The sequence below is a fragment of the Diprion similis genome, chromosome 8 (genome assembly GCF_021155765.1).
Source record: "Diprion similis isolate iyDipSimi1 chromosome 8, iyDipSimi1.1, whole genome shotgun sequence".
NCBI lineage: Eukaryota > Metazoa > Arthropoda > Insecta > Hymenoptera > Diprionidae > Diprion > Diprion similis.
This window is the reverse complement of record NC_060112.1, coordinates 12,937,968-12,951,234: the sequence shown is the minus strand read 5'-3', so window position 1 is coordinate 12,951,234 and position 13,267 is coordinate 12,937,968. Positions and strand designations below refer to the sequence as shown.

At 41.9% G+C, this 13,267-nt stretch overlaps 1 protein-coding gene across 1 annotated transcript in view; it reads left to right on the top strand.

Moving 5' to 3' along the window:
• Nucleotides 1–13,267, top strand: part of LOC124409313 (neurogenic locus protein delta-like) — a 29,961-nt gene that overhangs the window by 2,981 nt on the left and 13,713 nt on the right. Inside the window, exons 2-3 of the mRNA XM_046886854.1 lie at nt 2,229–2,531; nt 10,998–11,055. Coding sequence (XP_046742810.1) covers nt 2,229–2,531; nt 10,998–11,055 — 361 coding nt within the window. The remainder of the gene's footprint in view (nt 1–2,228; nt 2,532–10,997; nt 11,056–13,267) is intronic.

Below are 13,267 nucleotides of genomic sequence, written 5' to 3'. Positions count from 1 at the left end.
CCCGTCATTAGTAGATATTTAATTTATCATCGTTATGTCGCAGTGTGTTAAACGGTATTTATAAATGCACAACGTCACGGAGATAGATTTCGTCATTATCACCATCATTTATTACGTTGTAGATAATGTATAACGAGTATCGAATTCAATAACCGTGACAATAGGTGTAACACATACCTATCTATGTAAATAAATACACATGTACGCGAGAAGGGATATTGATAAGGAGAAGACTATTCGAGGGGTTAAAAAAACTGTTTCACATCAGTATGTATGTATCACCTTATTATTACACCCTCGTACCTCGTAAACTCCTCGCGTATCTCGGGACGGGGGTCAAAACTTGAAAGGGTCTATATTTCAAATGGCCAGTAGATGGAAATTTCAAACATGCGATAATAATTATTAAAGTGTTACTGATTAGTAGTCATTCTAATCAGTGACACTTTCGAGAATCAAAATTTCACCTTTCGTTGTTTCATTTCCGCGTGCTTGAAACTTCGATATATCGGTCATTTGCAATATTGACCCTTTCAAGTTTTTTCTCGCGCTTTCAAGCTTACAATATCGTATTGTATTACATACCTATATGTACTCGTATGTATAATATTGGGCGATCGTAACGCTGCACGATGTTCGTGTTTCTCGTATACAATGTTTCATATCGGGTTTGTGTTTGTTTATTCAGCCCGGGCTGAGGATCATTGACTGCCTTGCAGGCCGGGCGATTCGTGTGTGAGAAAGAGAACAAGTAGAAGAGCAGTAGAAGTATTGAATAAGGGCGTATAGGAAACTAGATTAAAAAGTAAAGAGTTGTTCAGAGTAAAGTAGTCAGACGAGCAGCCGAACAGCAGCCTGCCATCCAGCCAGCCAACCAGCCAGCCAAGGGTCTGTAAAACTTGAGACGAATACACGTGTAGAATGCCGCGTCGCGTCGCTACGCACTCTCAAAAATCGCGTCTGGTATTTAACAAAGTCTCTCGGGGTCTGCTGCTGCTGCTGCTGCTGCTGCGTGTGGCTTCTGTTGCGCTTCTTTTCGGATCCTTCTCTCTCTCTCTCTCTCTCTCTCTCTCTCTCTTGCTAGCTTGCAGGAACGATAACGAAAGAACAACACAGTCTAGGAGAGAAAGAGAGAAAGGGCCGCGTGCCGTCGCGAGATCATTAATTCATTATGTGTGTATATGTATGTACATACCTACGTATGAATTGTGGGCCGCTATTCGGACGGGTCTCGATTTATGAATGACTGACGATTTCACGCTCAACGACTCGTCGTGTGTATACGTAATAGCAATTCCCTCGTGCCAACTTGAGAGCTATAGCCGAGTATAGCAGCGCCGATACCTTCGCTACTTATCTACATATGTGTTCGCGACGACGACCCGTCTCTCTAGTTCTTATTCTAGTGTCGGTCAGGATGTTGGCTACGTGTCGAAGAAGACTGTTACTAAAGTATAACAACACACACGCCGGGTTTCTTCGGGGACTTTCGATACATGTTACGGGGCCGACTCGAGCCGACCCCAAATCTCGTAATTGTGTGTTATTCTTGTCTTGCCTGATATACTCGACTCTGATGTTTGAGAATGGACAGATTATCTTAATTCTCTCGGCATCCCGTATACGCCAAGTCTTCTTCCTCCTCCTTCTCCTCCTTATTCCAATCCTTGAGTAATGCTCTCACGCTTTCCCACCTTCGCACACAAACACTCCAACTTCTTACCTATTTTGTACACTACTTATATTACTCTCGCGATTTTAGTATCGTTATTGAATTCGCGCTCGATCGATTATAAAATTATCACTTTTGGGATCGTCATGTTCGCTGTTTATACATCTCCTTAAACGCTTCTTTTTTTTTTCTTTCTTCTTCTTCTTTTGCCATAAAAACGAGAGACCGAAAATAATGTAAAAAAGTTTCAACAGTTGTTGAAAGAATTTGCAAATGTTTAACAGAAAATTTTATACTCTTAATTGTTGAATTTACATCAAGATTTGCTAGAATTTATTATATAAATTATACAACAAGCTCTCTCTTTGTTTAAAATAAAAGTAATCGCAATTATCATGCAAATCGATTTGATTCGGGGCTCCCTTCGTAAAACTGATGAAAATTGTATAATCTTACAGAATTGGAAGAATGTCGTGTCCTTTCCTCTGCCGTGCTTCTTTACGACAGCTGAAATCATTGAAATCATTCATATTAATGTTGAATTTACATATTTCAGGTGAGCGGTTCCGGAGTCTTCGAACTGAGGTTAAAATCCTTCATAAACGAGTACGGGAAGGACAGCTTGGGGAAATGTTGTTCCGGAAACACCTCGAGGACGGGGGAATGCTCGGGCCCTTGCAGGACGAGGTTCAGGGTGTGCCTGAAGCACTATCAGGCAAAGATCGACACGACGACGCCGTGCACCTTTGGCGACGTCGTTACGCCGGTGCTGGGCGACAACGTCGTGAACCTCAGTTCTACGATCTCGTTGCCGAGTTTCTCGAACCCCATCAGATTCCCGTTCGACTTTACGTGGCCGGTAAGTCGATCATTCAAATGCCCCAAGTCACATCTTGTAATTAGTAATCGATAGGATAAGATTCACGCCGCGAGACGCGGGAGTATGGAAAAATATTTCGTGAGCGGCATCGTTTGTAGAATTTTATTGTTTCTTTTCTTTTCTTTTTGTTCTTTTATACATTCTATCAAAATTGTATTTAAATGACGCGACAAAGTTATAGTCTTGCACTAGCGTGAGAATTCACAATTATAGATGAATTTTATATGCGTATAAACACAATTGCAACGTTTTCAAAGAAAACATATTTGTCTGTGGTGCCTATATTGTTTCGATCATATTCTTGTTTTATCTCCCTCTTCAGCTGTTTTGTGTTTAGTCTCGCACCGGTGTTAAAAACAGAAAAGTTATGTAATTTCGGATAGTGAAATTTAGATTTACAGTCGTTATGTCACGGATATGTATACATATATATATATATATATATATATATAGGTGTACAAGGGTGACGCATAGATCAATTTTTTTGTGAGCCGTCGAGCATTGAGCGTGTTTGGACCCAAAAAGCAAAGACATTAATTAAGTATCCACAGAAAAGTTTACAATATAAACGTATAGACTAGCGATGTTTCTTTTCCTTCTTTTTTCGTTATTTCTTCTCACAGTTTTAAGAGATTCCACGTGTGCTAATGTTATACGTATAGCCGTTAATAGCCGGTATATATTATATATATATGTATATGTATATATGTGTATTTATTGTACACATACTGTACGTGTAGATATACATTTCAGACTCTTAAATATTACTGTCGACCGATAATTGACGTCTCGCAGATTTTTTATAAATATACCACGTCAATTAAAAACCGCGCATGTCTGTTGCAACGAATCATATATTACAAGTGTATATATAGCGCACTCAATATCCCGTTTTCCCCGTCTCTCTGTCTCTCTCTCTCTCGCGAGAGAGTGATTTATATCGGCAATACGAGCGGTTTTTCGACGTACGCATTCAACAAAATCGTATAATAAATAAATGAATGAATAACTGTATAAACAACTAAATACATACGGACAGGAAGGCGTATACGCGTGTAATAAAATCACTTTCTTTCCCTATTATTCCTAAACTGGTAAAATCTTATGCGGTCATCGCTACGTTATAACGTGTGTAAAAAAATTTTTTACTCTTTAAGAATTAAAAATCTATGTCTCGGATAAATAAAGTTTGTAATTCGTTACTGCACTTGGATTGTAAAGTGGCTTGGTTAAAAAACAAGGAGAAGCCGTTCGGGAGCTCGCAAGTCTTTGTAACGCATCTTATGTTAGACTAACCGACAGATGGTGCGCGCGCGAGAAGAAGTAAAGAGGAAAAGAGGAAAAGAAGCAAGAATCGCAAGCGCAAGCTCTGCGTAAGTTATGCATTGTGTATCGTGCATAGTCGCAAAGCACTTGTCTCCCTCCCTCCTTCCCTGCACTGCACTGCACAGCACTGCACATTGCGTATCCTAACATGCAACAACACCGTCCTTCTGTGCTCCATTGCTGCTGCTGCTGCTGCTGCTGCTGCTGCTGCTGCTGCTGCTGCTGCAATGCTCTCCTGCAGTAAGAGAAGAGCCCCCGGTGGCAGATGGCTTGGTGGGCAGAGGCGCTTTTGTCAGGCCCCCGAGGCCCTTCTCTTCTTCTCTCTTTCTATTTTTCCTCGTCAGCTCGGCGAGCTCGCGAGTTAAATTTACTAACCCATATGGCACCCTTGTCGTTTCTCGACACCTATACGTATATATATATATATATGTATAGCATAATGCAAGCGCAATGCACTTACTCTATCGTTTCGGTTCGATCGACTACCTACATCGAGCTTACGTTTAACTTGCTGCAGGATTCATTTTTCGTAACTTTGATGCGAGGAAAGGTGAAATACCGCGAGGGAAGATGTTCCGAGACGTTCTTAGGGACGTGGTTCTTTTTTTTTATTTTTTATATATATATATATATATATATATAAACATACCTCGTTGTCAGTATTCAATTTCAATTTTCAATCTTAAATAGAACTTCTTTTGATAATTATATGTATATGCCTATATATGTATGTCTTTGGAGATGAAATATAAATTGTTTTAATCGATTGAAGGAATGACTCGGTGAAAGTTTTTGTACGATCTTGTCTAATTGCTACTTTTTCCACAACGCACTTGCGCCTTTATGATGTCATGGCGTGTGTATCGCTCGAGTCCCGAGACCCGAGTTGATTTCCGTTGTAACGTAAACCAATTAAACTAGCTTTTTGCTACACATGCACGAGTTATGATTACAGATCTCTTTCTTTCTCTCTCTCTCTCTCTCTCTCTCTCCCTCCCTCCCTCCTTTTCTCGCCTTTGCTCGTTGTATAGCTTAATTGGCGACACACCACGTGCGGTATGAATTAATTGGAGCGGTATATTATACTAATTATATACCCCATGCAGTAACATCATCGCCTCGTCTTTCGCATTTTGTATCGTACATTTTTATGTATACGAATAATAAAGAATACAGTACGCGAATACATTTTTCAATATTATAAACGAGTATAAACATCGGTACAAACCATGCACAGCTTATGTATAAGCAATGTCTTGCAAAATCTCTCTATATCGACGAGAAAAGACAAATTTGTTAAAAAAAAATCATGTACCTAGTTATCTTCCGTATAAATCAAACCACGCGGTATGTTTTTTTTTTTGTTGAAAAAATTGCAGTGAAAATTCCACGCTGCGTTTCTCGATTTAATCGAGGCTTCGCGAGGTGTCCGCAGACACACCACCTTCGACCTAAAATACATACCTACCTCGTATCGTTGATCGTCGCGGTGCGTCTCTTACACTTTGGAGCTGCTCTCGTCTCGAGTCGTGAATCCCTCAGATTCCCTTATAGAGGAAGCTTATAGCGATATTGTGCACGGTTTTTTTTTTTGTTTTGTTTTTCTCTTTGCCGGTGCATAAGATGCTCCTCTTGCAGTTTATTTCTTCTTCCTCCTCTTTTACTTTTTCTACTTCTTACACTTCTTCCGCAGAGGCAGGCATGATCGCGTGCCGCTGTTATATCTCGTATCATATACCTTATACCTTATACCTTATACCTTATACCTTATAGGTACCTACATATTGCGATGCGATACATAGCGTGGTGGACGGGATTATTCGAGGCTACTACAAACCCTACTACATACATACATACATACATACATATTACGTAGAGACACGCGGCGAACGAAGCCCAGAGAGCGAGAGAGAGAAAGAGAGAAGGAGAAGATGAAGATAGAGAAAGAGAAAGAGAAAGAGTGAGGGGCCGGGGGAGGGGGAGGGGGAGGGGGAGGGAAGGACGCCGGGACAACCTGGTCCCACGCCCGACGGCTGCGTGATTCGCGTCTCAAACGCGAGTTTGAGGAACAGATGAATGGCCGGCCGGTCCGCGAAACGCTTAGCATAAATTACACGCGATCCTTTACCCTGTGCTTGTGTGTGTGACGTCTGTGATGCGTAGTGCACTGCATGCATACCTAGGTTTGTTTTACACCTACGTATACCTACATATATACATGTAAGGTTGCAACGCGTCTCTGATTCCTCGCCTCCTACTTTTACCTTTGGTTTTAAACCTGCGCGAATATGCGCGATGGATGCGTTGACAATTTTCCACCAAACCTGAGGATTTCGGTGTTTTCGGAATTCTTGTGGATACACCTTGAATGCCTAACGATGTGTATTTTTCTTCAATTTTTTTTTTCGTTTCTTTTTCTTCTCCTTTTTTTTTTTTTAAATTTATTTTTCTTCTGTTCGCCAAAATTCCTTCCTCGCATTCTTCTTTTGTACTTTATACCCCTCCTTGCCGACGACTACACGACTCCTCCATTCAATTCCTTGACAAAAGAGACGGTTTCTTGGCTGGGCGTTTGGATAGGTAGGGAGGGAGAAGAGAAAGGCTAAAAAGGAAAGAAATACACAATCGGGGTTGTTACAATTGTTACAAAGTCTTCCGTTAAACTGCGGGATAGATTTCACAAAAAAAAAAAAAAAGAAAGAAAAAGAAAGAAGAATGTCAGAAAAATACATGTATGTAGGTATACTTTGCAACTGCTGCTGCTGCTGCTGCATGGCAAAAGCGGGAAAAATCACGCTTGATACGTTAAAGATGAAAAAAAAAAACAAGAAAAAAAACGTACGTACGTACGTACGTATCTCAAAAGTTGACACGACTTTAAACGATGCCTACGTCTCTTCCTCCGTAATATGCATTCGCATGTGTATATTAAATGATAAGATTTAACAAGCGGTCATGACGGTGCTTGGCTACATGACATGATGCGGAAAAAGGAAGAGTAATGAACACAACAGTAGGACCACATCCTTCGTCAGATTATGTACTATGCATTGTGTGTGTGTATATACATGTATATACATATATACATATTTACACATAATATGCTGCACGCATATATACAGGAAAGAACTAAAAATAGGTCGTCAAGTTTAGAATGAAACCCGGATGACGTAAGGACTGAATGAATGGTAATACATTTGTGTCTCGGGGCGCGACACGTGGTCGTCGATCCCCTTCCACCTTCCACCTTCCCCTTCCCCTTCCCCTTTCCCCCTTACACTTCTCCTTCCACTTCACCTCCGGTCATCTGTCAGGTATCAGCTGATACCTGCGCTCCCTGCACCGTCGCTTCTTGTACCGCTGATCCTTCTTCCGTGCCTGTTCTCACTTACACGTGTATCAAGTTCAGTTGATATTTCGATTAATGGGAATTTGGACTTTTTTTCATTTGCTTGAGTTTATCGTTATAACGTGATATGAATTAATGTATGTATACTTGCTCACTTTTTTCAATACATATATATTCAATGTTTGTACCTACAATGATGAATTTGAAAAGAGAGTAGGACGAAAATTTTGGTTTCTTACCATCCGCTCAGCTTGTCAAGTATGCATGTTTAATTACAAATAGGTATATATATACATATATATATATATGTATGTATTATCGCAATAACATAATCTACGTTGTAAAGTAACGATTATAGATAGATTCAATCTTTATTGTTCATAGCAATATTGAACAAACAGGTGTGATAGAGAGAGAGAGAGATAGATATTATATACGACCTGCAATAGGGTTTAGTTATAGGATAGAAATGGAATTCTGAACGTAATACAGAATTCGTTATAATAATCCGCGATATTTTTGAAACTGAAACTGCTATTACATATTATATACATATATCTACATTATCGATCTATTTCTGACATATTTCCTACGCGTGTATTGCAATTTAAATTGTGTATGTATGTTGTCCATATATACACCAAATGAATTCGAAAGAAAGAAAGAAAGAAAGAGTAAGAACAAGACTCGCTCTCTCTACCTGCATCCTCTTTCTTCCTCCGTGCAACCCCAGGTATCTCGATCCCCTTCTCCTTTTCCTCTTCGTCGACGTCGAGCCGCAGACAGACGGAGGACCAGCTTCTTTCCACTCACACACACACACACACACACACTCACACAAGTGAGGACACGCACACTCATGGAGGTCAGATTTAATACACGCGCGTCAGAATCGTCGGCGGGGGGGCTGCGAGAGCTTGTATGCCATCGCCACGTTTGAGAGAGCGTGCCAGAGAAAAGGAGGGAGAAGAGAGAGGGAGAGAGAGAGAGATGGAAAAGGGAAGAGAGCCGGAGAACTCAGCGCCGCTGCGGAGGCTTCGGCTTAGAAGAAGGGAACGGGGAACGGGAGAGAGAGGAGGAGGTATGCTGCGCAGCCGTGGGAACCGACTCCCGGCTCTCGACCGATTCCTCTCTCCCTCCCTCCCTCCCTCTCTCTCGCTGTCTCTCTGTCTCTCTTTCACTCTCTCGTTCTCTCAATCTCCCCTGCGCGATTCTATTCTTCCTCATCTTGTTCTTCTGCTACTTCTTCTTCTTCTTCTTCTTCTTCTTCTTCTTCTTCTTCGCCTATTTTGTTTTTTCCTTTTTTACCTCTCTTGTTTTACGTATCGTCTATATAATGTACCCGTCTTTGTCTCTTTCACTCTCTCACTCTCTCACTCTCCCTTTCCGAATTTCTCGCGTAATCTCTTTCCTCCGATCCAAAACCGCGCGGCGACGCGGCAGCCGCGACGGTATTCTCTCGGAAACAAAACCGGCACTGCACTCCGTATTCACACAACGATCTCGATATGTATTCCGATTCTTTTCTTTTTTCTTTTTTCTTTAAGCCGAACTTTTTGTCGGCTTAATTCGTGTGCCGCTGATCCTCGGTATGCGCTTATAGTATTGCATACCTATATACATAAATATCTATATTATATTATATTATATTATATTATACATACCCTTACCTGTGCCATAAAGTATCGCGGTGGTTCCTGAATACTGCATGTGTATTCAGGAATATGATATATGTATGTATATATGTATGTATACACCGAGTTCCTGGGTAGCGGAGTACGTATTTTGCCGGCCGTTTAATTTGTCTCCTGATAATTTATACCTATGTTATATCACGGGGAATTTAACTCCAGGACTTTTTATACACGCATACTGTATAAACATACGGATACAAGCTGATCGTTTCTGCCAGTTAGTCTGCGTACAGGATATATACATATACATATATATATATCCCTTGAAATTCTCCGCTGATTTTCTTTTTTAATTTTCTCATTCAGCCCCTCCTCTTCCTCACCTGCAGTGGCTATAACTATCAACGCGGATCATCGTCACCTTTCGACTCTCCAAATTTATGTAATGTTTAACGTAACGTGGTGAATGCACACACTTGTAATACTCGAATGCTCGACTGCTCTTGACCGCTGTGAGAGAACAAGAGGTGGTGGGGGCGGGGGGAGGGGCGGGGGGGAAGGGGGTGCCGGAGCCGCGAGGACGGGACGCGAGACAGATCTATCTAAAAATATACACACCGGCTAGTTACGTGTCCTGCACCGGCTGGGCTGGACCTAGTAGACCAGCCGACTACCTGTTCGCCTCTCGATCTGCTCATGCACGAATCACCTGTTCTAGTCTCTCCTCTCGTCTCACCTCACCTCACCTCACCTCACCTCACCTCACCTCACCTCATCTCACCTCACCTCGTCTAGCCTCTCTTCTCGCTTCTTCTACTCCCGACTCGCAAGCAGTTTTTTTCTATTTTTCTGTTTTCTTTCTTTTTCTTCGCGGATAATTGTACGACGATTCGAGAGTTTGAACGAACCGTGAACTCGACTCGCCCCTTTTTTTCGCGAGTAAATTAAGTTACGTACAGAAATTTCAATTTCATTTAATCGTTCCGCAATAAAGTTCGCTATAACATGCTTAAAGACCTTGCCTCGAAGCTTAAGTTGTATTATAGATTAACAATTGCAGTTACCGCGATGCTGTAACGGTGAATTAAATTTTCACAATAAGCTCTGCAAGATCATTGCTTTGAAGGGAAAAATGTTTGCGCACAATACACTTTGCGTGTTGAAGCTGCATGTCGTGCGAATATTTTTTTTAACCAGTGTTGTAATTTAGCAATTTCGTCGATGGGGATATACCTAAGCGTGTAAATGGTTGATTATATGCGATTTGTTGCGCCCATTTTTTTTCCTCTTTCTTTCTTTTTTTTTTCTTTGTAACATTGACGTTGTGTTACATGCTTGGTTGTTTTTTTTTTTTTTATATATTTTTTTTTCATATCGTCTTGTCTTTTTTTTCTTCTTCCGGGGGTGGGATGTTCTATTCAATTCCGACAAGTTTGTACGTCTGTCATTCGTTAATTCTCTCTCGCGATAAGGGGAAAAAAAAAAAAAAAAGAAGTTGATATGAGAAAAAAGAAAACGGCGTGTGAAATCCGTGAAAGATTTCTAAACTGATTTATGAACTGATTTCTAACAATTGTTTGGGTCCCCCGGGCCGCAACCCCCGTTTTCGCTTGCGGCTCTTTACCGGTTGTTTGCACCTCCCACTCGAGAAACCCCTTGTGTAATACTTGAGGCAAATCGGCCCTGCCCAAGGCTTGGCAGCTACCCTGGGGGTTGGCGTGTGTCTCGTTACGTCGACCAGGTGCACGTCCTGCTATACTATGTGCTTAGTATATCTATAGTCTTGCCATATACATTATATGCCCGTGCATAGTATGCACAATGTACATACCTACACGTCGGCTAGAAACGGTTCGTTTTGTCGTTAATTACAAACGGCACGCTTGGACGTTTGCCTCGGAGGGTATATGTATATCGTGTATATCCCTGTACGTATGTGGGTGTATCTGCAGCTGCTGCTGTCGCCAAGGCGCGAATAACGTTTACTTTTACGCATACGTATCGTGTGTAATAAGGGTTTTTTCTCCATTGAACAATGTTGCTTTTATTTAGTTTCTTTTATTTATTTATATATTTATTTTTTTGTTCAACGTTTTCAATGTTTAATCTTTAATGTTTTTTTCTTTCGATTTTCAGGGCACCTTCTCGCTAATAGTGGAGGCGTACCATGACACGGACAATTCCACGCATCCTGGTAAGTTTATCATCTTTACATTGTACGTCCTACTCGTGTATACATGTACATATATCATGACCAAACTTTCACCACTTTAATTACCTGTAATGCATAATCGTAGAGAAAGAATTGAAAGAAGCGGGGCAGATTGACACAAAAAAAAAAAGAAACAAAAAATCAAAAAACAAACGCAATCATAAATTACTATTGCCACCTCTTTCTCTCATGTTCCGACAATCTCTTTATACCTCTTTGACTGTGTATTCTGATTTTCAACCATCTTTACACCTTTGGTATAATTAACGCGCTACCGATTTTTGACCTCGTTACTCGGCTACGGTGATTGAAAAAATTTGAGCCTCGAGCTTGACGAGGCTTACAGCTACGGCTGATGGCACGAAAGGAGGGCGAAAGGGGTACGGAAGAGACTTGTGGCGCGGGTTTAAAAACGAGGAACGCGAACCCGCACGGCATGTGTGGGCCAGCTGGCCCCGTGGCTATGGCTACGGCTATGGCTATGGCCATGGCTATGCACAGTGGCGAGTGTGGAGGAGCGAGGCGCGCGCGCCGCGGACAGACGCTCGAGCGAGCACACCGTCCTCCGGTTCGACAGCCAAGACGCAACTTCCGGTCGACGCTGGATGGTGTGCCCGACATTCGCCAGACGCCGCGAACCCCGAACCCCGAACCCCGACCCTGCACTGCAGGGTCGAAACCCGAAAAAACATCCAGAAATTTAAGGAGAACGCTCAGAGGCTTCCTACTGTTGGAAATCACGCGGTCGAAAATCTTCTCGCGAATCAATCTCTGCCGGCAGACGCTTGTTTGTATCCTTAGACGATAATCCAAAAATGATCGCATTTTTATTGTCTGTAAAAAGGCTCGTTGCACTCTTATGCGTTTTATTTTTAAGGCGGTTTGGAATGGTATTATATAAGCCTTGAAATATTGTACCGTAGTTTTAACCTCATTTTGAGATATCAAATTTAAAGAATTTTCTCGTAACCAAGTTTAAACGTGGCACTTATTTTGAACTCGAAACAATGTTTCTCTTGCAGTGTAACTTAGAAATTCTTCATACGTTTTTCATCAATGATATTCGGCACACAAATTTATAACATAAATCAAATTTCCTAATTTATCCTATTTTATCAACTAATTAATTTATAAATCAAGTATAGGAACGGTTTCGAATGAATTTTCCGTGTTGAAAAATTGTTAAAAAAGTTAGCTTCAGATTTCGGTCGCACGTCCTTTTCGCCGTTTTATACAGATATAAGACCATAGTTTATGGTCGGTCTCGTCGAGAAGAGAGGGTTCACGGAGGCGGGGGTGGGTGCCTAGTGTTTCCTTCCTGTGTAACCGTATAGCGGGTAGTCCATGTATATCCCGGTATCCCCGGGGAACGCTGCTGCGGCAGAGTGTCATACACACGAGAGTGTTATGTGTGCAGGGGGGGAAGCAGGGGGTTAACTCGGAGGTACATACGTTTGCTCTCGTAGCTCTCGTAGCTCTCGTAGCGGCGAAACCCGACACCGGACCACAGTGGATACATCCTATACGGTACGGAACAGGGTTTACGGTTTTATACAGTTTGAGGCGGCCAGGGAGGAAGCAAGGAAGGCTTTGCCTATATGTCTGCTGTACCGATCGGCGCGGCGATGGCCAAGGGCATGGACGAACGACGGGGAGACCCTCTTCCGTCGATCGCCCCACGTCAACGGCTTCCTCGTTCGTGTTTGTCGAACCATTAACTTTACCCCCGGGTGCGAACGAACGGTCAATCACTGCCTATAAGCTTTACTCCCTGAGGATACTTTGACCCGTTGCGTTGCTCTACTATTTGCGACACGTACCTACGCGAGACTTTACGTCCCGTAGGTATGGCCATGCACCTATCGGTAACGCATTGCGCGAGGTTTAATTATAAATGAGGATATTGTTGTACGTATAATACGTATTGCGAGATTATAATCCGAACTTTGTTGGTGCACTCGTTGGGTCTAATCTTTATTTTTCCGACTCGCGAATGGAGAGCCAGCGAAATCGCTGCGCTGCAATTATAATCCAGAGTACACGCGTGCTTATTATATTCCTGCGTAGGTTTAATAGAATGACAGGAAACCCATGGGTGGGAGTTTTTTAAGATAGTTTAAATCGTATAATACGAAGTCAATGCAATCTTTTATTATGATCGAATGATAATGCGGGAGATTTATCACAACGTTAT